General features: G+C 47.2%; 1 protein-coding gene across 7 annotated transcripts in view; it reads right to left on the reverse strand.

Moving 5' to 3' along the window:
* Positions 1 to 523: 523 nt before the first annotated feature.
* Positions 524 to 26,315, reverse strand: part of ZBTB49 (zinc finger and BTB domain containing 49) — a 59,397-nt gene continuing 33,605 nt past the window's right edge. For 5 of the 7 annotated variants that reach the window (XM_045881496.3, XM_054509001.2, XM_045881495.3 and 2 more), the window contains 7 exons: positions 19,257 to 19,427; positions 16,031 to 17,133; positions 13,288 to 13,334; positions 7,168 to 7,241; positions 5,473 to 5,555; positions 5,219 to 5,380; positions 524 to 1,665 (listed from right to left, as the gene is read on the reverse strand). In XM_045881496.3, coding sequence (XP_045737452.1) covers positions 992 to 1,665; positions 5,219 to 5,380; positions 5,473 to 5,555; positions 7,168 to 7,241; positions 13,288 to 13,334; positions 16,031 to 17,133; positions 19,257 to 19,408 — 2,295 coding nt within the window. In that variant the 5' untranslated portion in view covers positions 19,409 to 19,427 and the 3' untranslated portion in view covers positions 524 to 991. Of the gene's footprint in view, positions 1,666 to 5,218; positions 5,381 to 5,472; positions 5,556 to 7,167; positions 7,242 to 13,287; positions 13,335 to 15,951; positions 17,134 to 18,948; positions 18,968 to 19,256; positions 19,428 to 26,315 lie in introns of those variants that run through there. The other 2 variants (XM_064584264.1, XM_045881497.3) reach the window with 2 other exon arrangements.

A 26,315-nucleotide genomic window follows, 5' to 3' on the forward strand; every position in this document is an offset into this window, starting at 1 on the left:
GTCCTCTCCAGCCTGCACCGTGGTCCTTTGTGCAAGCATTTCACGGGCAAGTGACTTGCGTTGTGCCACACGGGGACCTACATTTACATCAAAGTACTTGAGCTCACTTGACAGTCTGGGGACAGCCCCACGCACGCCCCTTGTTCTGTCACACAGAGGCCAGCGGGTCTGCTGGGCAGGCGGGCAGGAGGTATGCACGCGGGAAGCCACGTCAAGCCACTGAAACCTGGGCAGGTACGTGCCAGGGGGTGATGGGGTCACTTGCGCCTTATACGGGTGCTACGAGATTTCTTCCGCAGACTGTAGAAGAGAAAACCCAGAGGAGATTCTGAGAGGTTGAGGAGCTTGCCCGGGACCTAATCAGTACGCGGCAGCCAGGGCTTCTGAAGCCCACTGTCCCGGGTGGCTGACCTGAACCCGGGACTCACCCTGGCAAGGTGAGCCCTTCCTTGTTGATAGTTATTTTACCACTACGGTCTTTAAATTAAATTAATGAGAATGCTGGAGGAAACACATTATCTAGAAAGTCAAGTTTCATTTATTCAAATTAAATTATAACATGAGTTTCATATACAAATAAACTTTTTGTGTAAATAAAAATACAAAACAGTACAAATTCCAATCATGTAAAAATGCAAACATATTTGTGTTACTATATATAGCTTTCTCCGTTTAATGTGACTGAGACGTACAGTAGCTGACCCCACGCGTGCACGCCGTGGTGCCGGCGAAGGTCAGTGGGATGGTTTCCCAGGCTATCCGCTCCTCCAGTCCCCCGTCTGCGTGCACGGGGAGCCTGTGGGCCTTCTTCCCTGATCCTGAGGCTCCGGAAGCTTCCAGTAATCAGTCACCACCAGCACAGAAATGGTCAAACTATTCTCAGGCCGGTGAGAAAGGGCCACCACGGAGAAAACGCTCTCTCCCGAAGCACGGACGCCGCTCCACTGGGCTTCAGAAAGGCTCTGAGGCTGGGAAATGCTGCGGCCGGACATCACTGGTCCAGCTCGTTTTCATTCTGCAGCGTCTTCATGGCCAGCCCCCAGAGCGTCATGCTGGAGAAGAACTGCCCCTCGGAGTTCCTGTACGGCGTGGCGGCCCCGCGGCCGCCCAGCACATCGCCGCAGTGATTGTCCAGCGTGGCCAGGGACGAGCGGCCCAGGGACAGGCTGTCGGGCTGCAGCGGCGGCTCGCTGGCCACGGCGGCCACGTCCGGGTAAGCATACGCCGGAGGCTGCGCCGGCTGCATCGGAGGCTTGGCGAGTTTGCCGGGATCCAGCCTGAGCTTCTCCGGCTCAGCGGCTGCGGGAGGCTGAACCACGGGCCGGAACTTGCAGTAGGAGCCGGCGGAGGGGCCGTCAAACTCTGCCACCGAATCTTCGGCCGGCTGCACGGGGAGCTTGACCGACACGGGCATCAGAGTCACAGACACGTCTTGGGAAAAGGACTCCGAGCCCTGCGACTTCTCCAGGTCGGGGGTCTCGACGGCGTGAGCGAGCTCGTCGAGCACGGCCCGGCCCCCGTCGGGCCTGCAGTGCATCTTCTCGTGCCGCCGCAGCACCGCTGAGCGCGTGAAGCACTTGCTGCAGATCTCACACGTGTACGGCTTCTCCCCGGTGTGCGTGCGCACGTGCCTGCGCAGGTCGCCGGATCCCCCGAAACACTTTCCTGCAAAACCAACAGGCATCCTTTTAGAGGAGGACGTTCTCGCTCCCCCTTGCAAAACACAAGGACTCAGCGTTAGCGTGCGCGACCTCCAGCCCTCCTGTCACCGGCTCACTCCGGAAGGCTCCTCCGGTCTTCTCCAGCTGCGGCCCTCCAACCTGCAGCCTTTGGGTTGTGGGTCCCTCAGTGCGAGCCTTCGAGAGCCCCCGCGCCCCTGCCCAGGAGCGCCTCGCTGGTAAGCCCAGGTGCCTGCCCCTGCTGGCCCATGCTGGGAAACCTCGGCAGTTTTGCTTACGTTTTCTGAAGTCTAACACGGCCAATCTGTAACTTAGAAACATCTTTTTGCTTTTGATGTCATTTTACACATGCCTCTCCAGGTTCTAGTTCCTTTCCATGTATAGGACAGAGGGAGCGGGTCTACTTCCGTGATTAGAGTAGGTAAGGAGGTCAGAAGAGAACCACCAATAAATAACCTTACCAAACACATCACCTATTTACGGAGGACTGAGCACGCACCACGCAGTTAGGTGGACACATATTCAGAACTTCTCCCTTATCCGTGTGAACGCTCAGCTATCCTGCCCTCATCAGGCGGGGGGGGGGGGGGCATTAAAAAAACCGCACCTCTGAACAATCAAACTAGGCGTCCACACGCATGCGTTACGTTTTGGCACTTCTTCCCCACACAGGCTACCGAGGCACACCGTGGGGACTGTGTCTTCACGTCTACATCTTGTCTGCAGCGCCAGACTCAGCCTCCTTCACAGAACACCCCAGTAATAGCATTTTCACCGTTTGCTGTGCTGTCTACACAACATACGGTTCATACAGATAGGCGCTATTTCATGGACTCGAAGCTTCATAAGCATTCCTCCATCTGCTGCACGTTCGGGCGGTTTCTACCTGTTTGCTACTCTACTTCATCTTCAATTAACATCTTTCTTTTCACTGCTTCCTTAAGATAAATCCTCAATAGTGGAATTACTGGGCAAATGGGAATCATCTTTTCTAGGGTCCTTAAGGCATGTGAATTTTAGCCACAGTGGAGTTCCCACCAGTCAAGGCAGGGGAGCCAGACTTCACAGCCATTCTCACGGCAAGATGTGGCCCCTGTCTGGGAAATCCAGCGAGAGATAAATGGCCAGCTGTGCTGGTGACAGACAGGAGGGTCCTCATGCACGGCTGTGGCCCGAAGTCGCCGGGAGCACAGGATGCAGTGTTTCCATGGACCGGACAAGGGTTGTGCTTGCAAGCGAGCTGCCTGGAGCCATCCTCAAACCAGCCTAAGAGGACTGCCCAGAGGGGCGAGGAGACCCCAACTGAGAAAGTCTCCGGGAATAAACTGCTAGGACCCAGCGCTGGAGGAAAAATGCAGGTCTGTACCTTGGAAAGTGCAGAGAAATGCTGGGAAAGGAAGAGAGAGGAGGGAAGGAAATGGGGGGGCAGGGAGGAGAAATGGAAGGGGAGCTCTAGTCCCCAAAAAAGCCCAGGACGTGAAGCCACCTTAAAACTGAACCTGTCTGGGGCGCCTGGGTGGCTCAGTCGTTGGGCATCTGCCTTCAGCTCGGGTGGTGATCGCAGGGTCCTGGGATTGAGCCCCGCATTGGGCTCCCTGCTCAGCGGGAGGCCTGCTTCTCACCCTCCCGCTCCCTCTGCTTGTGTTCCCTCTCTCGCTGTGTCTCTCTCTGTCAAATAAATAAATAAAAAATCTTAAAAAAAAAAAAAAAACCCCCAAAAAACCTGAACCTGTCTTTTGAACTCGAGAAAATGAAAACACACCCACACAAACTATACACAAATGTTCACAGCGGATTTGCTAATTCAAAGAAGTCAGTTACGAAAGACCACATGCTGTAGGATTCCATTTATATGAAATGTCCAGAACGTGCAAATCCAGAGAGAGAAGGGCGCTTAATGGTTGCCTAGGCTGAGGCGTGGGAACAGGAAGTGACTGCTAGTGGACACGGAGCTTCTTTTTGGGGCGATAAAAATATTCTAAAATAGACCATGGTGCGTGAGGGTTGCACAACTCTGTGAATAATATACCAAAACCACTGACTTGATTACTTTAAATGGGCAAATTTCACGGTATGGGAATTTTACCTCAATAAAGCTGTTAAAAAATTTTGACCCTGTCCTGTAAGAATGAACATTCTTGTTCTCTTTTTCTCTCCCCCTGGCTGCAGGCTGACCTTGTCAAGGTCAGAAACCATGGTTAGTGAGGTGAGGGAAAGGGCTGGACGTGTAAGGTGGGGACGACAGGGCCCCCTCTGCTTCCTCCTCTACCGAGGTCTTAGCCAGCAGCAAGTCCTAGCCGAGGAGGGAAGAGGATGTTTAACCTCAAATCAAGTTGACAGCTGTAATGATAATTTGGAACCGACATTTAAATTAGTGACTTGAGACTGCATCTGTGATTTAAAGTAATACTACTTTATTTTAGAGAGTGCGCGCGCGCGAGCAGGGAGGAGAAACAGAGGGAGAAGGGAAGCAGATTCCGTGCTGAGCGCAGATCTCAGCATCCTGAGATCATGACCTGAGCGGAAATCAAGAGTTGGACACTCCACTGACTGCACTACACGCGTCCCAACACAATTTAATAGAGAGTAACGAGAATAGTCACGGAGCTGCTAAATGTGCATGCAGGAGATCGGTACACAACTTAAGCGGGAGAGGACAGTGAAGCTCTGCTGCGGTCACGCCCCAGAAGGCCCGCCCTGAGATGGCAGCTCCCAGGCAGGATGAGCCGCTCAGAGGCGTGCTCGGCTCCCGCCTCCCCACAGCTGGGCCCTGAACAGTCTCCCCATGCGTTCTAACCAGGAACCCAGAAACACGGGCACTCCCTCCCTCCTCCGTGACTCAGTTCGCGCTGTCAAGCACCTGTCACAGGCACACGCATACATGCGTGCACATGCACACCCAGTTCTTCCGAGGCTCAAACACTATGATCGGGGGTAGCGGGACTTAACTCCGAGTCCCCATTCCTCACGTGTGCAGCGATGCGCCTGGACAGTGAGGGCCACCAGCCGTGCCTCTCCTCCCGAGACTTCACTGCTCCATCAAATGCCCGCAGAAGGGACCTTTGCTTCCTAACACGGGATCTCGAGAAGCCCTCCCTCTTGACCCCGTCATGTGCTCTCGATGCTCCTGCCGGACGGTCCAGCCGCAGCCCCCATGCCGGCTCCTCAGGCTGCATGACGCCGACGCCCACTACGGTACACCACACGCTCCCACACTTTCCCAACTGTCTACACCCCACTGACCTGGGCCAGGAGCACGCAGCGCCTGGGACTCTGTCTCAGCTCTGTCCGCAGAGCACCTTACGACAGCTCTGGACACCTCACAGAAACTCACAGGCCTGCGAGAATGCAGGACTGACCGAGAGACTGCCACGGGAGGTGGTAAAGAAATCGCACCACCTCCATTTTACCTTTGAGAACAGGGATGATTTACCCACGACACCAAAACGGCCGATGGCAGAGCGGGTGCGGGGACCGGCACCCCACCCCCACCGGGGACGGCAGGGTGACCGCCCGCTGCGGGCCCATGGGAAACCTACCACAGGCAGAGCAGCTGTAGGGCCGCTCTCCCGTGTGCCGGATCCGGTGCTTCACCAGCTTCCTCTGCATGTTGAAGGACTTGCCGCACTCATCACAGGTGAAGACTTTATCGGCCGTGTGTGTCTTCTTGTGCTCCTTCAAGTTACTGAAGTTACTGAACCCTGGGGAGACCACAACAGATGCTCAGCGGAAGGACCGAGAACACTGCAACTGGCAGTCTTCAGGACAAAAAAGGGAAAACACGCAGCAGTACCTCGCCCACAGATGTCACACAAGTGTGGCTTCTCTCCTGAGTGAATAATGATGTGACGCTGGACATCGCCAGACGCTGCAAACCTGTAATGTAATTTGAAAATTCAATTATGAATTTCTTTCTACACTGTTGCAAATCTTTGTGACTGCAAGTCACTGAGGGAGGAAATGAACTGCTCCCTACATCCCTTCAGAATGTCATCAGAAGTGGCCCGATTCATTTGAAATGTGCACTTTAAAAATCTTTTTTTTCTTTTTTATTATTTACTTTTTTAAAGATTTTTTTGAGAGAGAGACAGAGATAACTATGGAGACAGTGAGAGGGAGCATGAGCGGCGGCCCTGCTCAGTGGGGAGGAGATGGAGAAGCAGGCTCCCCGCTGAGCAGGGAGCCCGATGCGGGGCTCGATCCCAGGACCCCGGGATCATGACCCGAGCCAAAGGCAGACGCTGAACCTACTGAGCCACCCAGGTGCCCCATCCCTTTTTTTAAAAGAAAGTAGAAAATGATGCAAGTGTTCTGTTTTTGTTTTTCTGCCTAGTTTCACCTTTCTTCTTCAAAGATGGTCAGCAGCTTGGCTCGGGGAGTAATTCCAAGCCAGGCTCTCCGATACAGAAATCTGTTTCCTTTCCTTTCCACCACACCTGATTGTATAACTGGTTCCATTTGGGAAAAGACGTTGCCTAGGGACATGATTTTAAACACATGCCTTACTTTTCAATGGCGTTCAGAAGGTTCCCATTTAAGACATCGTGTAAAACAAGGCCACAGTGAAGCGACAGGGCCACCTGAAGCAGCTGGGGGTCCACGCTACGAGGCACCAGAAATGAGCAGTCCGCGCTACCCCGGCACACAACGGGGTCGTCAGTGTTCAGGTGGCCACGGCAGAAAGGGAGACATGTCAGGCTAGGCAGCTCTTCTTTGTTTCCTCCCATCTGCAGAGACAGCAGGTTTTCCTGGACCTGAACAAGAGTTGCTTCTTGCTCTAGCATCCCCACGGCACGTGCTGCGCTGTAGTAGATGACTCGGACTTCAATTGTCCCATGTCTGTCTCTGCCCACCATTCTTGAGGATGACCTTATCAGAGGCAGAACCTGTACGTTTATTTCTGTGTTCCCCTCACAGCACTCAGCACCCAGTAGGTGCCAAAGACATGTTGAATGGTGAAGTAAATGGACGACTGAATCGCTGTGACTGGTGGCTGCCGCCTGAGCACGACCGCTCCATGAGAGCGTGTGGACTCCCGACAAATGACCCAGTGAGGGGAGGAGGGGTCCCCCCCCCACACACTCCATCACCAGGTCACAGCCCTGCCCAGCTCGGGGCACTTCCTCCAGCCCTCTCTCCTGATGCCCAGGCTTTCTGGCTGCCAAGTCTCATTTTCCCCACAAGAGAGTCACCTCCATGGGGACATTTATCTATGATAATAGACATTCTTGGAATGAATGGAAACTTTAGTATAAAATAATGTTGTTTCATGTAAAATCCCATTTCATAAGACTCGTGTCCTAGATTTTCTATTAATTAACACTTCTCTTTCTTTTTGTTCTTCTCATCATGTATCCCATGGAAAGCCGGAAGGTTTACCTGTCTTCCTCAGTGACAGAGGGAGCCCACAGGTGGCTCAGAGAACACTGAGTTCAAAGAGAGACTACAAGTTGATCCTTACAAATGGAAGAATAAGCCCAGCACTGACCTCTTTCCACAGATTTCGCAGATGTATGGTTTTTCACCAGAATGCCGACGTAAGTGAGTCTGCAAGTTACCTGCCTGCAAGAAAGCAGGGAAAGAAAAAGCATACCAATAATGAAAAATTTTCTTACAGGTCCTATAATTTAAAAGGAAAACTGACAGCTTGAACCAGGTCCCGGTCTAACTTTCCCAGTGAAGATTACATACGCACAACTCAAAAGTAGCCATGTGCAAGGAGATCAGGGACCAGCCTAAGTCTAACTCTGGGGAGTTTGCCTTGCCCAGCAGCCTGCTGAACACGGATGCGTCTCCATTCTGTGCCTGCCCCACGTGGGCCCCTGGCTTGTCCCACCTCAGGCGTGCACTGTGCTACTTCCCTCTGAAATGGGCCCGGCACACTGTGGAGGCCGCCGACCTTGTAGTTTAAACAGACCTTGGGATGCTTTATTGGGGTTTGTAACTCAGACCATCTACATGCAAGCATCTCCTGGGAAGGAAAAAAAAAAAAAAAGGAGCACCTGCAGGATTTCTTCCTTTTTAAAAACCTGCTTTTGCTCCTAGAGAAGGTGAGACACGTGCAAAGGGGCCTTCCTGCGGCAGCAAAGCTATTCTCCCGGACAGGGCTGTTTTTTTTTCACCTTTGTGCAAAAATGCACGTCAGGGGCTTCACAGTAGCTGGTTCACTGCAGGACCTTTTATGTTCCTAATTTCTGAAACTAGCAGGGCTTCCCAAAGAATAACTTATTTAAATGAAGATCACAAAATAGATTTCTATGTAATAATCAATAGGAAGTCAATAGGAAATTGCCTAAAGTACACTGAAATTAAAACTGCAATTGCCTCGTATTAAAAAAGCTCCTGGCTAATGTTTCAAATTAGGATTTGAAAACAAAATCCTCCGTTGCTGGAACTTAACTTAATAGACTCAATCTGTCATGTCCCCTGCCTACTTTTTTATAGTGTTCTGTTACAAAAACACTGAAATGAATGAATGTACCCAAGGGTAACATGTGCAGTCATTATGCACTATTTTAGCCAAAAAGGGAGAACGAACAGTAACACCAACTAACAAATTTGGCTTTGTAAATCTGCCAACTTGATTTTAAATAAAATGCAGACAGTTCATGGCTATGGATTTGAAGATGGTCTGAAGTCCACATGTGCGTGGAAACTTACAAGCAGAGAGTGCGATCTGGGGGTTTTATGTCACAGAACATGGAGATTCTCTGTGTCAGGCTCCAGGAAATCACCAAGTCAGATATTATCTTTCAGAATACAATAAATATGGCTTAGGAAAAACCCAGATTTATTTCAGATAACGAAAGGGAAAGAATCTGGCAAAACACTGGGAAATCCCCATATTTTAAGAAAATGACTAATGACAACAATAATAAAACAACTGTCAAGAGCAGTCTGGTCCTTACACGCATCACCGAACCACTCTTAGTCACTGCTAGATCACCTCTCTTTTCCAGATGAAAGACTCAGATTCAGATAAATAAAACAGCTTCTCCCGTTACAGGGTTGGGCCAAATACGAACTTTGGTTTGTGTGAGTCTACACTCTCACGAGTCTCTGAGAATCAGCTAGCTTGTGCTGACGATTCAGTACAACAGTCACTTGGGAAACAGCTCACTGGAGGTAAGATAATGCACTACTGACTGTTTTAAGTCAGTCAATTCCAAATTCCAGAAAAGCACATCAATTATGTAACAATTTGAATAGCACCATCTGCTCATCTGTTAAATTAGGTCCTTCTTGTTTTAAGTTATTTTGTAAACGATGTATCATGACTGAAATGTGTTTTCACATTGATTCTCTGAGTCAATTCTTAGCACTGCTGCATCCTTTCTTGTTAAGTAAAGCGTAACAATTACTTGTTTTCAAAGCAAGTAGCAATGGCCTTCCACTTAAAATAGTGTAATAAGCAACAGTAAAACAAACCCTTGAAAAAAATTTTAGCTACTTAATATCAGAAATTAGTATCAGAAAGGTACAATGAAAATCTTCCACCAGCTAGAAGGATCTGACCAATGGTATAAAAGTAGATTAAATACTGAAACAGTCAGGCAAAAAAAGTCCAATAATGCTGTCATTGATTTATGCCAAATTACATAAGCAAACTGGGAGCCTGATTATTTGGTCTTTAGTCAAGTATCCATACTTTTGGTGAACTCTGACTTACTCTAGTACTAAGTACCTGCTAAGTAGCTAGTCCACATCTTGGAGATTATCTATAGCTGGATACGCGACCGCTATCGATCAATAAGAGACCACCAGGAAGGAAGTACTCTGCTAGGTATCTGCAGATAACGCCACAATTCCCTTACAAAGTCGCAGTGTCGCATTTTACCGAAAAGTGAACCGATGCTCTGGGAAGGAAGTAATCAGCCCAGGCTCCTACAGGTGGGATCAAACACCCCGACCCAGGCCCGACTGTGGTCTCGAAGGCTGGCAGTGCTGCCATGCTGTCTGTTATGTTCCAGAATATTAGCAGGAAAGGGGGCTCTGCTCCTTCCAAGCAAATATTTTAAATTAGGAGGGAGATGTCAGGATTTTTCAGAGAAAAACTCTGCTGGAGAAAAGAACTAATATCTGATTTGTTGAGTAATTTAAAAAATAACTCCTAATATGTACGTGAGCATCTGTATTTAAACCTGGACAAACCAAGCATATATTCTCTATCAGAGCATTCTTCTAAAGACAGCAGATTATTTCCAGGAAAAATAGCCAAGGAATCATACCATTTTCAACATAAAAGGAATCTCAGATCTTTAAAGTCATCTAGTTCAGGAGTCTGGGGGCTTCAGGATTTCACAAAATAAAATTAACAGGGAGAAAGAAATCTGGAGATGAACATGGATCTGTCACCTAAACGGCAATGATCATTCTACTGGATACTGGGAGTGTGGGGGTACCACCTCAGGGCCGGAAGTCTCACGACTTACGAGAAGTTCACTGAAACACTCTGACTTCCGCATGTTCCCTGTGGTGCCAGGCTGTGCCAGTGCCCTGGGGAGCACATCCGTTTCCAGGCGGGGCTCCAACACGGCTGTGCCCCCCAACCCCACCCCATACCCCATGTCCTGGGCCTGGGGCACCCCTCTCTGACAGCACCGCCAGAAGACACTGCACCAGCCCCTCAAAGTGTCCATTTCTGCCTCTTTGGAGAGACCAAACTGCTCTACTCTCCCAAAGCCAGCTCAGTGCCCCCAGGTGTCATCCTCTCATTGCTCACATCACAGGTACGCAGACCTGCCCCCTCCTTCCCTCTCCTCTGGGGGCACCCACCGGTCCAGGTTCTACTCCACGCGGGGGCCCTGGCACTACGGACGGAGCCTCACTCACACTCTAAAGTACGCAGGGCTCCCGAGGGCTGAGACCGCGCACAGACCGTGTCCAGAATGATGTCAACGGATGGACAGTCTGTTGTGACAATCTCGGATTATGGTAGTTTCTCGAAGCTCACATACCATATGCTTACACCTCATCATCAAGGTTGTGGTTAACTTTTATTTTTCCCCAAGACTGACCCTACTAAATATAAATTAAGTAAATAGCATAAAAGATGTATTCTCATTGGTAATCTGTTTTCTTGCTTTCAAGTCTTCCAAAAGGGAAAATACTTACAAACTCACTTCTACCAAAGCAAATAGGGCCGCAAGAGCATGGGAGCTTTCCAATCCAGCATAACCACAAACATTCACTCCATTTCCTTCAAAGAAATGAACACCTGGCTTAAGGTGAAGGATGGTTAGTGGGCACTGCTTACAAAGTATCCCCATATAAACCACCTGATAGCTCTCTTGTCCTAGAATTTCCAGAGACCCCCAGGCTTATCAAATGCCTGCTTGTCTTTGGGGCTGACCTAAACAATCTCTTAACACATTTCATGTCCTCACCCACCCCAAACACCACTTCTTCCAGGCAGAAATGACCACTCTCTTTCTTTGCCCATACTGCTCCCTATGTATACTTCTCCAGCTCATGGCAGAGCTCCTTGGACACTGTAGGCTCGCAATAAACACTTGCTGAATTTTTTTCAAAAAGGTCCTTGTTCACAAAAAATTTCACAATTTCGCTATGAAATAAACAGCAATATACATCTGAAAACTGCAACTATACATAATCCTACATTCACAAAAATCTGACAAAAATACAGACAACAGCACAGAGGAGGATTTCAGTGGTGTGTCTGTCAGTCGGGGCTGCCCCTGATGGGACTCAAGAAGGCAAGTGCAGGACAAGGTCTGGGCAGTGGTCCCCAAACTTAGCGGCACACTTCAGAAACGCTGTAATAATCAAGCCCCACCCCAGAGCAATGGAATCAGAATCTCCAAAGAGGAGGGTGGGGCTTGGCCTCGGTGCCGGGAGAGGAGGCTGAAGGCTGACTACGGATGCCTGAATATCTGGTTTTCTTTGATTAGCAGTGAAGAGTCACAGAAGGCTCCCAGGCAAGGAGGACAGAACCTACACTGTTACCACATTTTAAATGGATAAAGGGCTTTCATGTCCATTGTTCCATTCACTGCTCCTAACACTCACATGAGGCAGTACATCCCTGTTGTAAGAATTAGAAAAATGAGGCCCAGAGAAGTTATGGTTGCTAATTATTAATTGTCATTAGTCCAGGCCTTCGGCTTTTCCCCACCCCAAAGCTGTAAGGTCAGGATGGTGGTGGAAGACCGGTCTGCAAGAACAGAGGGGCCGGCACCAGGACAGGAAACAGTGATGCCCCCTGAGCACTAACTACGTGCCAGGCAGGAGTTCGTACTCCTACCGACTCAGGTAGTCCCCACACACCGGCTGGGCTCAGTCATCTCATCTCCCTGGTTTTACAGACAAGGAAGCTGAAGTGCCAAAAGGTGAGGCTGCTTGCCCGAGGTGACTGAGTAGCAAGCCAGGGGCAGGATCCAAATGCACACCACCCGGCTCCACAGCCCCAGCTTGGAAGCCCCGGGCGAGGCTGCAGCGAAGAAGCGAGGCCTCAAGTGCATGGCAGCTGGAGGGGTGAGGAGCCCCCCTCAGCTCTGCAAAAACTTACTGAACATTTAGTGGGTGCCAGGTGTCCTCCTGATGGCAAGTATGGACTAAAGACGCAAAGGCAGAGGTTAGGACTTGGTCAGTCACTGCACGCAGGGAGCCGCAGGCGTGAGAAGTCACCAGAGCACAGGTCTGGGTGCGTGGGAGGGTGAAGGGGACACTGGGGGAGAGTTGCCTCCGTGGGGAATGTGCCTGAACACGGCGCTGCCACTGAGTTTCTGTGCTCTGGGGAGGGCCTGCCGCCCAGCCTTTACCAGCCTAGGGGGCTCTACTCCTGGATCACGGCCCAGCCCGGAGTCCCTGCGCCAGGGAGCAGCGTCCGCAGGAGGTGCTATACTACGGGGTCCAGCGTGCCCGTCGCCCGCCGGATGTAATAACAGCCGTGCAGTGGCTGCTTCGCGTGCACCTCTGGAATGCCAGGGCCCGGCACGGGGCAGAGCAAGTCACCTCCTCCTACTTCAGGAGCAGGTTCCCACCGGGCTACAGCCAACATTTTCTCTAAAACATGAAATCTCTAGGTTTCTTTATGTCCAGTGCCCAGATCAGCACACGGCCCATGGGAGGGTGCAGCACACGCAGGCTGGATGAGAGAACTCATATATGTCCAAATGAGCTATGGGAGGTCAGCCAAAGGCAGTCCGAGCGGGAACGAGAACTGCTCGCTCTGTTCCCCACCTCCGAACAACCTTGGGCCGCTAAGAGTAAGACGCCATGTGTCCTGGATGTAGCCCAGCCGTGTGCAGACTCTGGATGTGCGCTCGCTGTGGTTCACCAGAAACTTCATTCGTGAAAGAGAAGAAATATACTTGGAATGGACCCATCTTTAAGGGGGTCGGGTGGGGGGAGCTCACACACTTACAAAAAAATGTTACTTTTCCCCCAATGAACTAAAAATGTGTTTTCTTGAAAATTATTTTCTCTTGATTTAGTGTGAAGTCAAAGTTACAGATACCATCAGAGGCTTCTCTCTTAAGTCCGAACGTATGTCTTTTTTATAATAATAATGATAATAATAATAATAATTAAAAAAACACTGGGTTTCAGGTTTCCAATTATTAACAGTAAATAAGAGTATTCCCACCTGAGAGAAATGTTTCCCACAAATGTTACATTCAAAAGGTTTCTCACCTAAAACAAAACAAAATAACAACTTGTAAAATCATTAGTCATATTTGCACGATTATTTTGCTTAAAATGTTCAAACTGTCTCCCATGTTCTTTCAAAAGGGAGCGTCATGTTCTTTATCTGAGTATGAAAATGGGCGGTCTCTACATCCTTATAATTCTCTCTGGCTCTTAGACAGCGAGCAGAGATGATCAGCTCAGCAGCAGCATCTTATTCACCTGCCCTTCAGCCTGACACCTCTGCCACCAACTTGTGACACCATGAGGGTGACTCATTCACACCACACGAGGTATACACATGGAGGAGCCCAAAACAGTGTGCCAGGGAGAAGCCCCTCTCCACTGCCTTTCAGCCTTGGCTGACACACACTAATGGGGAAAACAAGATTTCAGCACGGGAGATGTGCTTCCCTGCCCACTTCTCTCTCACCTCTGATTTTAGGAACTCTGAATAACTGTGTTCCGGAATAGAACAGATGCAGAGTGGACTCCGCTATGAAGAAGCCACAGCAGCTCGGAATAGTCTCTAGAACACGATCTGTTGAAAAGTGTACTTCTAGGTACCACCTTTCACCCGTAAAACACTTTTAGGCCTTGAAGATCAAGAACCTTCCTTTTTCCCCATTCCCCTCAAATCAAGTGGTTTCATTCAGATTCTTTTAAAAAATTAGCGTTTCCCTTCTTACTGTGTTGCTCGGGTTTGCCACCTCACTAGCTTTCTGAGCTCTTGCCAGGACATTTTCATGTTGATCTTTTCCTAAAACTGTTTAAGGCTTCCTCAAGGCCAAGGCGGAGGTTTTGACCCTGAGCAATTATAATCACATGAATCCTGTATTCAGTGACTACATTTAGGTCTGAAACTATGGGGATAATAGATAATGTTAAGTGAAAGCCCCCAGTATAAGTTACAACAGTTTGAAAAAAAGAGGCCACCGGTCACTAAGACTCACACGTGTGCAGGGTCAGTAACCCTACTGTTGTGGTTCTCAACCTTTTTGCTCTTAGGACCCCTTCACACTCTTAATAATCAAGGACCCTAAAGAGCTGTTGTTGACATAGGCTGTATCTGCTGGTATAAGTCATAGCAGAAATGAAAACAGCGACCAAACATTTCATTGGTCACCAGAGTAGCTGGGTGGCCTTTAGCTGACTCCACTACACACTTGTGGGAGAAGTAAAAGGTGGCAAGTAATGTCACAGACTATGCTGGAAACAGTATGGGCCTCAAAGACCCCCTGAAGGGGTTCTCCAGACCATAATCCAAGAAGTGCTACCCTTCTCAGTTTCTGTCCCAGGAAACATCTGTGCCATGACTGTATGACTACGGGCATCCAAAGATGTTCCTTCAGGACAAACAACGTAATTTCTGTTTCCTTTAAAGCTAACTAGATAGGTTTCTCAAATAAAAATTCTAATGATCATTCAGCTCTAGGAAAGTTATGCAAACAAAATGACCTAAATCAAGTTTTTCCAGGGCGAAACTGAGTCAATGATACTGCCTTCATATAAAGTAATTCCGAACTGCCCCTCCTCCTCCATGACAGCACTTATGTTTAAATACATTAAAACTTATGAAGGGCTTCCATCTGTATTAAGTCTCTCAATAATACAAGAGGTAGCAAACACCTACGCAAACAGGGAATCCAAAGTGGTAACAGAATGTCAGGTCAGCAACCACAATTACATAAGCACCGTAAAGCGGTCACGCTAGAGACTTCCTTTAGAGACATCTCATGCTTCTAACTGTCATTAATTTATTACATGTATTAGAGTCATCAAGTTTAACCACAAGAAGGAAAGTAACAGGGGCGCCTGGGTGGCTCAGCCGTTAAGCGTCTGCCTTCGGCTCAGGTTATGATCCCAGGGTCCTGGGATCGAGCCCCGCATCGGGCTCCCTGCTCAGCGGGGAGCCTGCTTCTCCCTCTCCCTCTCCCCCTGCTTGTGTCCCCTCTCTCACTGTGTCTCTCTCTGTCAAATAAATAAAATCTTTAAAAAAAAAAAGAAGGAAAGTAACACATAAGTATTGCGTCATGTAACGTGTATGTACTATGTAACACCTTCAAATGAGCACCTGGAAAAATAAACTTTTTGGAAAGGGGACGAGGTATGAATTAAGGTAATAAGGCTTTGAAAATTCAATGTTCAAAGAGGAAGAATCTTCATTTGAAAATATCAAATAGTTAAAGCTGATCCTTATTAAAAAATTTACCTCCTCCCAAACCACAATTTAAAAAAATCTGATAGGAAAATTACTTCCCAGAGAACTTTTACTATTACTCTTATTTCAGTCTGAATGGAACTGACAATTATCATGCTTTAAAAAGATAAACTTACTTTAATTCTAAAGAGCAAATAGAACTTATCCGCTTTAGAATATATTTGAAATTTTCAGTGCATCAAAACAATTCACTCCACTTCTTTAGAGATGGAAACCTTATCATATAAAACCATAATTAAAAACGAAAAATGTGCCATCTTTTTAAACCAGTTCTATGACAGCATCTACAGAACTTTGAGATTATTCTTTAAAATAATCACCAAAAACATAAGAAGCAGCTAACGCTCCTTGATTTGGGGGGAATTATCGATGACGTCATCAAGCAACAGCAAAACTTCTTACAAAAGCAGGAGTAGGTCGTGGTGTCTGATCGTCTGCACCATCTCCTTTCCTTTTGCCTGTGGGTACTGAATCAGTGTACCTGTATGTGACCGTCTGTGAAGCTCCAGATTGCTCGGGTGTTTAAAAGGTTTCCCACACAATTCACACGTGTACTGTCTCTGTGACTGAAGCATCTGGGACTGGTCCTCCAGCGCCGCAGGCTCTTCGGGCCTCTCCATTTCGTTAGTGCAGTTAAAACGCTCAGAAGTGACGAGTTCTTCACCTTCTTTTTCCTCAGCACCGTGGCTGGTGGCTTTCTCTGTAGTATTTGCACTAGCACACTCCACCCTCTTCGTTAAGCCGTCACCCAGCTTGCCTTCGGATGGCTCCTCTGCAGATTTCTGGGACTTGAGGAAATTTAGCTTCTTAAGGTGAATGGCCTTTTTGAGCCTCATCTGTCTGGTGGGTGGTTGGCACAGGTTGTCTGAGTCAGGGTCTGGGGCAGATTCACTCAAGGGCTGGGCCAGGAAGTGGGAAGGCAAGTGCTCCGAAGACTCCAGGACACATTCGGAATGACTGCCGGCACAAGGCTGGTTGTCGCCGGCACCGAGGTCCGCGGCTGTGCTGAAAGTGAAGGGCTGCTCATTCACCCTCTCGTGACCAGGACACGCAGCCTGTTTGTAGTACTGCTTGCTGTAAAAGTTTCTGAGTTTGTAGTAGTAACTCGGCTGTCTGAAAGGCAGCTCTGGGCAGGCGCCATCCAGCGTGTCGGGCGCCTGTTGGGATGCCTCCCCTGCAGACTGATGGAGATTAACGGACGGTGGAGCGTGAGAATGTGATTCATCCAAAACCTTACTCTGCTGAACATCGGTGGGACACTCTTGCAGCAAATGAGGAGGGTAGTTTTCACTTACTGCACAGTGCGCATCGGCAGGCGGGGTGCTCTGCAGGGAGAACGCGCTGTTACAAGACACGCCCGGGGGCTGTTCCACAGTGGTGGACTTCAAAAATGTGTGACACAGGTTCAGAACATTTTGAACTTGCAAACACTGTGCTATGTCCAGCATTACTTGGATATTATCCTGGTTAAGATCTAAGTGAGAAGTGTACATGAAGTCCAGGATCTGCCCAATGCCGCTTACATTTTTAATATCCAAGTGAAAAACATCACTTTTTTGGCCTGAAGAGTTCTGAAAGAGGCTCCTGATAAAAGAAAGATTATGGTATGATAATTTTTTTCTTATAAATAATGCTCATGATACCATTAAAAAATACTATCCTTCTATAAATGCCACGATTTTAAAATTGGTATATTTCAATCCTTTAAAAAATTTTGGTAAGCCATTCAATAAAGCAACTCAGATGAATTAGCGTGCTGGATATCTAACCTTCCAAACAGATCTCAAAGTAAAGTTCTAAAATACACTCACTGTTCTTTTAAAATGTAATTATTCATATATATTACTAACTGCATACAGAGTATAATATAGGATATTACAGGACACATTTTTCAGTATTTCATGTCTAGCTTGGCAAATTATATTTCAGGCCATAAAACACGTAACAAAAATATTTCCATATCTAAGTGCCTTAAACATGTCTAAAAATAAAAATAGTAAAATAAACCAACATTTGATACATTCATTTTTTTAATTTTAATTTTTTAATTGTGGCAAAACATACGTATTTACCACTTGATCCTTTTTTTTTTTTTTTTAAGTGGAGCCCAATGCAGGATTTGGATTTGCAACCCTGAGGTCAAGACCTGAGCTGAGATCAAGAGTCGGGACGCTTAACTGGCTGAGCCACCCACGCACTCCACATTTGATCCATTTTTAACTGTTTAGAAACTCTGTACTTAAATACAGTTCAAACTGTCAATTCAGTGGCATTAAGTACATTCACACTGTTGTGTGACCATGACCACCAGCCATCTACAGAATCTTTCCTCTTCCCAAACAGAAACTCTGTCCCCATTAAACAGTAACTCCCATCCTCCCCCCCCCCCCCGCCCCTTACAACCACCATTCTACCTTCTGTCTCTATGAACCTGACAGCTCTAGGGACTTGAGATACACTCATTTTGTAATCTGACCTGTTAGAGGTTTCTCAGCAGTGAGAAAAAGAACAGGCCTACGAGTTAATGAGGGGAAGGGGGCACCATGCAGCCCAGGTACTTTATTCTGGGTACTCATCGAGTTCCAGGTGAACGAATTTGTACTGCATATAAACTAGCAAGCTGACTTAGGTAACTGGTCTTGCAAGTTTGTTGAAGACATCTTATCTAATGGGATCACCTGCTTTCCCCAAACAGCCTTCAGCTTTGTTCTTACCTAAAGGGAAGAACACATTAAAAAGGGGTAGGGAAAACCAAGTCTGGGACCAGGTTGCATGGGGACAAATAGTGCTGCCACCTCGGTGAGCTGACCCGTTATACTATGTACTAGGGCACACATGAGAGCTGAGTTAGTTTAACTGGATGATTCAAGATTATCAAGGCAAGATGAAATCACGTTCCATATATTGTTCACTAGAGCAGTAAAATGGTATGCATTTTAAGGGAAAAAAAGGTATTAAAAAAAGAAGCTTTAGTGCTTCGAGAGATAAATCTCAGCTAACCAGAAAATATATGTAAAATACTTAATTCTAATAATCCAAAAATGATTATATTAATAAGTAAATTGAATTCAAACTTATTTTCTTAGGATATTCAAATGAAAAACACTAAAATATTTTAATAAAAAAATAATACATAGGATGTTTCCCCTCTCCGATTTCTTTTTTTTTTTTTTTTTAAAGATTTTATTTATTTGTTTGACAGAGAGAGACACAGCGAGAGAGGGAACACCAGCAGGGGGAGTGGGAGAGGGAGAAGCAGGCCCCCCGCGGAGCAGGGAGCCCGATGCGGGACTTGATCCCAGGACCCTGGGATCATGACCTGAGCCCAAGGCAGACGCTTAACGACTGAGCCACCCAGGCGCCCCCCTCTCCAATTTCTTATCACAAGAAAGTTCTTACCAGGAATTCTACTCCTCAATCTTTTTATCCTGAAAGGATAAGAAATATATAGAGAAGACTGACATTAATTAGAACTATTAAAATCAAAGACAGAGTGCCAAAATACATTCAATCAGCCCAAATATATTTTAGTTAAAAGGCTCTTTTCCTCTCCGGTAACTCTAAATACAAAAAGCAAAAAATCCACAATCTGCTACAAAGATAAGGACAGTGAAATCCAAGGAGAAAAGAAAATTTAGTCAAAATATATCCATGCTAGAAGAGCTTCTCCTCCGTACAGTTAGAAGAACAGAGCGTAAAATACGTACCTAAAATACTGACTGAACGCTGCCAGAACATTCTTATGTGCTTTAAAGCACACCCCTTTCACGACCAACATGCAGTCACAAAGCAGGCCTTGAATGCGCTGCTCGTGCAGCTGCTGGAGAAGATGGCAGCCGTGAGTAGCGACTGGGTCCATGCTCAGCCACCCAGGAGACCTGCAGCAAAGAACGTGAATGAGAGACTGAGATTCGGCGATACGACTGGCAATTATGGCTCCGGAACCCACTGATTGACGGGCAGCTCGTGGTCATGATTCCTTGTTGGTCACACTTCAAACAAACCAACAAAAAACCCACAAAAACTTTGTGTCTTGGGCATCAGACCAGTGCTGGTCAACAGAAACATCTGCAGTGATGGAAATGCTCCGTATCTGCACCGTTCAGTACAGTGGCCACTGAGCACTTGAAATGTGGCTAGAGTGACTGAGGAACTAAACCTTTAATTTATTTAAACAGCCACTGTATCTGACAGTGCCAATGTAGAATACGACCACGCTAACGCTACGTGCACTTCTCTTGTTTCTACTCAGGAATGGTTCAATGAAAACACACAGACACCTGAAGTTAGAAAAAAATCAACTGGATGAGATCAGTCAATATTTATGGAGTACCCGTACGTGGGGCACTGAATTAGAAGGTGGGAAAATTGGGAGCTTATTTAGGGAGATAAAAAGTCAAAATAAACTAGCACCACTAGAAAGTAATAAAAGAGGCATCACAAAGCAGCATATCGGCTCATTTGTTCCCATTTTTCCCTGGATTTATTTTAGAGAGAGAGATCGAGAGAGCACACAGGAGCAGGCGGAGAGGGAGAAAGAGAATCTCAAGCAGATTCCCCACTAAGTGTAGAGCCTGACATGGGGCTCAACGTGGGGCTCAATCTCACAACCCTGAGATCATGACCTGAGTCAAAACCAAGAGCTGGATGCTTAACTGACTGAGCCACCCAGGCGCTCCATACTCATTTGTTCCTTCGTACCTCTCTGCTAAGGCACTGCTGTAGCAGAGACCTGTCTTGCAGGTACCCTGGGCAGAAAGACTAGAAAGCATAAGGTGCCTACTGTGCTTGAGGGTGCTGAAGCCAAGTAAGTGTAGGACATGACGTATGAGTGTGTGTGTGTGTGAGAGAGAGAGACAGAGAGAGAAGATGAGAGGATCAATATAGAAGGGATCACGTCTATTCAACATCTATTTATTGACTGACTACCATGTGCCAGGTACTAGGGCTACAACAACAAACAAAATATGCCAGGTCCCCACACTCATAAAGGAAACACACACACACAAAAGTACACGACACACAACTAAACAAATACAGGAGCACAATCCAGTGAGATATAGTTACGGGAAGAAATGTAGTGGGGAGAAATGAAGTCAGACTGGGAGAAGCCTATGGAGGCTAATGTGGCAGTTTGGTACAGTAAAAACCTAAAAAGCCATTATCTGCTTTATTTGCTTTCATCCTCGGTGCATAAGCATTATTGAAAAAGCCACTAAACCACAAAGCCAAAACCTAAGCTTTTTAACCCGGCTCCTTCTTCTCTATCATTACCACCATGACCATCACCAGCATCACCATGACCATCACCAGCATCACCACCACCTTATCCCCCACTGTGCCCACTACGTGTCAGCCAAAATAAACTACCTGCACCTCCTTAAACAAGCTGTACTGGGGACAGTTTGGAGCCCTAACCCACTGCTCACTACCTGCATGACTTTGGGCAAATGACCACTTTCCTCATCTTATCTCACGGGTTACTGACACAATTGTGAGAGCCCATGTGAACATCTAGTATAGCAACTGACATTAGGTATTCAACAAATGTTATCTATAAGGAACACCTGGAAAGCCTGTTAGAAATGCAGATTCCTGGATACCATCAAGAGTTCTGCTCAGTCTAGCATGGGATGTAGGCACCTGCACTGTAAGCATCCAGGTAATTGTGAAGCAGGCAGATTACAGACCGCTGCCTTACTCTCTCCCCAGAAAGCCTTTGGTTCTGATACCTCCTGTCCTGGGAATACTAAGGCCCACTCCCCTACCAGGGCTCAGCTGAGCTGTCAACAACTCCTAGAAGCCTTTCCTGCCATTTTGAAATTTGTTCCTTCTTCCCCACTGTTCCTTCCTCGAGTCTGACTCTGGGGTCCCTCCTCTGCGATCTTATAGCCCCATACATACTTCCACAAGACAACTTCTCATTATGCTCCATCATCTGCGTCTCCAACTCTGCTGTGAGCTCTGAGGGGACCATCTTATTCATCTTTGCATGGCACACAGCAGATACTCGACCATTAAAATCCATGCGAGCTAACCTCTGTTGCTAATTAGCAACAGTTAATGTTTATGTCTTTTTCGACTCCCTCTACACTCTCACAACAGCTCTTCTGAGTCCTTTCCGGTCTCTTCAATCCCACCATGTCTGTCTCCCTCATCCATAAAAGTGACTGCAACCCGACCCTGACTCCACTAAGAAGGTTGAGCCCACAGACAACTTGATATAACCTGAGTGCCTTTAAATTCTTTTCTCAGTTCCAAATTTCTCACTCATCCCTCCCTCAATCCCTTCAGCTTCACAGGATGAAGGGTACCTTCTCTTATGCAAAGCCAACTTCCCTTCTCCCCTTGACCCCACCCAGCCTGCCTCCCCCAGGACTTGGTTTCATCCTCAGCTCTTGTGCTGCTTCCCTCTGTCCCCGACCTACCGGCTCACCAGCTCCTGCAAACACCAAGACAAAACAGGACAACAAAATCCTCCTGCTAGGTACATCTATTCATCATAGGCCTCTCTTTTACGCCTCTCAAAACAGCAACTCCACATCCCACTTTACCTTTTTTATAAACTTTTTCAATTTAAATTCAATTAGCCAACATATAGTACATCATTAGTTTCAGATGTAGAGTTCAATAATTCATCAGTTACTTGTAACACCCAGTGCTCATCACATCATATGCCCTCCTAATGCCTGTCACCCAGTTACCCCCCCCACCCAGTTTACTTTCTCTCGAGTCCTTTTCCCCTTGTAGTCTTGCTGCCATTCTCACCCTGCTGCAACACACGTGCCCACAGTGGCCTTTCCTCGGTCCCTTCTCCCCAGCTGTGCTGCAGCATGTGGAGTATGGTCTGCCCAGCTCGACATCCTCTCTCCCCAGAACCCTTCGGGTCCTCTTACTACGGCTCTGACCTGTTCCATCTCTATGCTGTGCTCTGCGAGCCCCCAAATGTTAATGTCCCTTAAGATTCAGCCCCTGAGCCTTCTCTTTCCCTTGACAATCACACCTACTCTCAGCTTTCACCTGTTCTAAGCAGACAACTCCTAAATGTGAAACTTTAGCTTTGACCATCACTTCCACATTTCCAACTTCCTGCTAAACGTCTACAACTGTACGACCCCTCAACTTTGAATCTCTAAAACTTACCCCCATCATCTCAGCCCCAGCTCTACACCTTATTCTGAGTCCCCTATTTCTTTATGGAAAGCTTAGTTTCCGATATGCAAAGTTTGGAGCATTGGCACGATCTCCTGGTTTGAGATCAGGGTGGGATGCAAGGAAAACTGGTGATATCACCTACAGAGAATAACATCAGCCAACACAAGAATACAGAAAGGGAAAGCATTATGTCAGGTGGTGGGGCACCGTCCCGTGTTGAATCCTCAAGGGAACTGAAGAGCCAAATGATGGAGCAATCAGGTACCTACCCTGTCCCATCGGTGGCTTGAAAAGAAAAGGATTATTGGCTTATTCTTATTATCTCTCATTTACTATTCACTATGGGTCAGAAACCGTGCTACGCACATTCTATCCATTAACTCAAACAATGCTACCAGAAGCCTATTATCACCATTTTATAGGTGAGGAAATTAAGAAATGGGGAGTTTAAGTACCTAGCCCAAGATTATGGAACTACTGTGTTCCAAAGCCAGGATTTAAAGCCTGGTTCCTAACCGTGGAGCCCATGCTCTTGGGCTATGCTATGGCCCATGAGAAAAAGAACATTAAAAAGACAACACAAAACCGTCCTCTACAGACTTAAATGCTAAACTACAGCAAATATTCTGAATCTGCTTTAGACATTTTCCAGCCCTATAGAAATAACATGCACAATTATGAACTCTTCCACAGTTTATGCTGACTGTAAAAACCTTAACTCTTTCACACTACTTGGTATAGTTCTCTAACGGCTTCATGACGTCAATCCTGTACCTTCCCAACAAGATTACAGAGAGCTCTGGAAAAATAATTTACGTCTTATATTCCTCGTGTGTCCTATGAATAACAACTACAAATAAAAATGTATCATGAACCTAAGATCAATAATAATAAGTGGCACATATTTATAAAATGCTTCTAACATGCTAGCCAGTAGGCTAAGCCCTTTACCCATATCCTTTTAATTCTCACGCTCATTTCATACTTAATTCACACTCATTTAATTCTCATGATAAACGCAGGATAAATACTACTATTATCCTCATTTTGTAGATGAAGACAATGAGGTACCTGGAGAATTAAAGACAGGTACAACTCTGACATTCCGATTCCAAGGGGAGGTGGGATCTAGGTCTCTCCTGCCTTGAATCTGAGCAGCCTCTGCCTTAACCAATGGAACAGGCAAAAGTAAGGGTGCAAAACTGTCCTCATTTCTGGGCTGAGGCCCTAAGAGCTGAGAGCTGCCACTGTCTGTCTTCTGGAAGAGTGACTCTGGAGGCCTGAGTCAGCTGTAAGGCGCCCAACTGGGGAGAATCCGTGGCACCCAAGAAGGACTCAGCTGAGCCCAGCCTTCCAGCCCCCCTACCCAGGTACCAGATATGGGAACAAAGCCACACACACCAGCGGAATATCATGCAGAGCTGAAGAACAGCCCAGTGGAGCCCTGCTTGAATTCCTGGCCCACAAAACTGTGAGATAAAATAAATTTTTGAGTCACAAAGTTTTGGGGTAGTTTGTTGCGATGCAAGAGATAACCTGACCAGGTACAGAGAAGACGGACACAGCTAATAAGTAATAGTAAGAGGCAGAGTCAGGATTTAAACCAAGGGAATGGTTCCAAAGCCCACGTGCTTAACCACTACTCTGAGTTACATGTGACAGACGAAAGGCCTTCCTTGGATCAAATCAGCTGCCCCTTCAGTCTACCACCCATGTGTGACTGCCCAGTTAAGCACAGCATGTATGAGGATGAATGCGTGCTTGGTGTGACACAAAGAGCACAGACCTACCTCCCCCTCTGCAGCTACTCACTCTGTGTGGTAAGGAACAAACATCTTCTGTGGTAAAGACTGTTGTATTGATCAGCATATCTCTGGTACCTACAAGAGCGCCCTGGACACAGCAGATGCTCAATACATAGCTTCTGGATGGGTGGAGACTCTGGGCTTCTGTTTTTGGACATGTAAAAATGGAGGGGTCCCCCATTGGGTTAGATAATTTCTAAAGTATCTTCCTGTTTTATTTTTTTTTAATATTTTATTTGTTTATTTTTAGAGAGAGAGCATGAGTGAGCACATGCGCAAGTGGGGCAAGAGGGGGAGAGTGAGAGGGAGAGAATCTTAAGCATGCTCCACACGCAGTGCGGAGCCTTACATGGGGCTTGATCTCACAACCCTGAGATCCTGAGCGGAAATCAAGATCGGACACTCAACCAATGGAGTCAGCCAGGCGCCTCAGTGCCATCCTGTTTTAAATGCTACAAATCTATACCAAAAGTGTGATGGTAAAAAGAGGGACTGAATGGCATCAAAAGGAATGAAAATATGGGAAAGAGAGAAAAACATAAGAAAAAGCTTAAATGTGAATGAAGAGGTGCTTTAAAGGGAATAAGAGCCAGAATGGAGTTTTATTCTGTAGAGAGGCTCCTGGAGCAAAGACCCTTCTGTTCTGTGGAAGACTTGACCAACTGGTGAAACGTGAAGAATCTGTACAAGTTTGTTCCCTGGGGCCATTCATGGACCACTTCTCCAAGGGTCCACAGTTCACACACCTCAGCACCCAGCCTGCCTTACCGTGGTCCCACCCTCGTCTTTGGCCATGATGGTTTTCAGATGGCTTATTCCTAATCCGCAGCCCCATCCGAACCCCGAACCCTGAACCCCATGACAGAAACAATGGCTTCAAGCCAGCCAGCCTGGTTCTTGCCTTAGCTCTACACTGCCTCTGCGATGCTTCGCAGGCCCACGTGGTTGAACTGCTACCGTGTGCCTGACACGTGCAAGACGTTGTTGTGAGGAGGAAATGCTGATAAAGTGAGAGCTGCTCCCTGTCTCAGTTTCCACATCATTCACTTACCTTTACAGACTGTCACTACATGCCGGACACTGAGGGTACGAGGGAGAAAAAACTCACATGTGGTCACCTACACCTTCAGGAAGCCTCAGTGTACAGGACTGAACGAGCAATTCAACTCACCTCGGTCTGTACTTTCTAACTGATTACATTCTTCTTTCCGGCTCGTCTCTCTTTTTTTTTTAAGATTTTATTTATTTATTTGAGAGAGAGAGAATGAGAGAGAGAGAGCACAGGAGAGGGGGGAGGGTCAGAGGGAGAAGCAGACTCCTCGCTGAGCAAGGAGCCCGATGCGGGACTCGATCCCAAGACTCCAGGATCATGACCTGAACCGAAGGCAGTTGCTCAACCAACTGAGCCACCCAGGCGCCCTCTGGCTCATCTCTTAATCAGGCAAAAGACCCTGCAGGCAAAGCATCCCCTGATGGGAACTGAAACTACCTCATCAAGCCATAAGGACTGCCCTAAGCCAGGAAGACCCCACGTGACTGACTCCAAGACAACGATGGACTTGACCTTCGATGCCCACCTGCACATATCCACCAATGTTTGTCCCAGATTTTCTTTAATATAAACCTGGAAGCACTTCTGAGACTTGGAAACAGTCTTTGGGAAGCTAGTCTGGGTCTTCCCCGTGTTGGCCTCCCTGAAATAAATCCCTTTCTTGTTTCACCACCACCCATTTCTCTGCCTTTGGATTTTGTCAGTGGTCTGTTTGGGACCCCCAGAGCCAGGTGCTCTTGTACCCCGATACCCCA

Source organism: Mirounga angustirostris, unplaced genomic scaffold, assembly GCF_029215605.1.
Source record: "Mirounga angustirostris isolate CCGP_5_RB_7025 unplaced genomic scaffold, mMirAng1.0.hap1 SCAF_2, whole genome shotgun sequence".
In the NCBI taxonomy this organism is placed as follows: Eukaryota; Metazoa; Chordata; class Mammalia; order Carnivora; family Phocidae; genus Mirounga; species Mirounga angustirostris.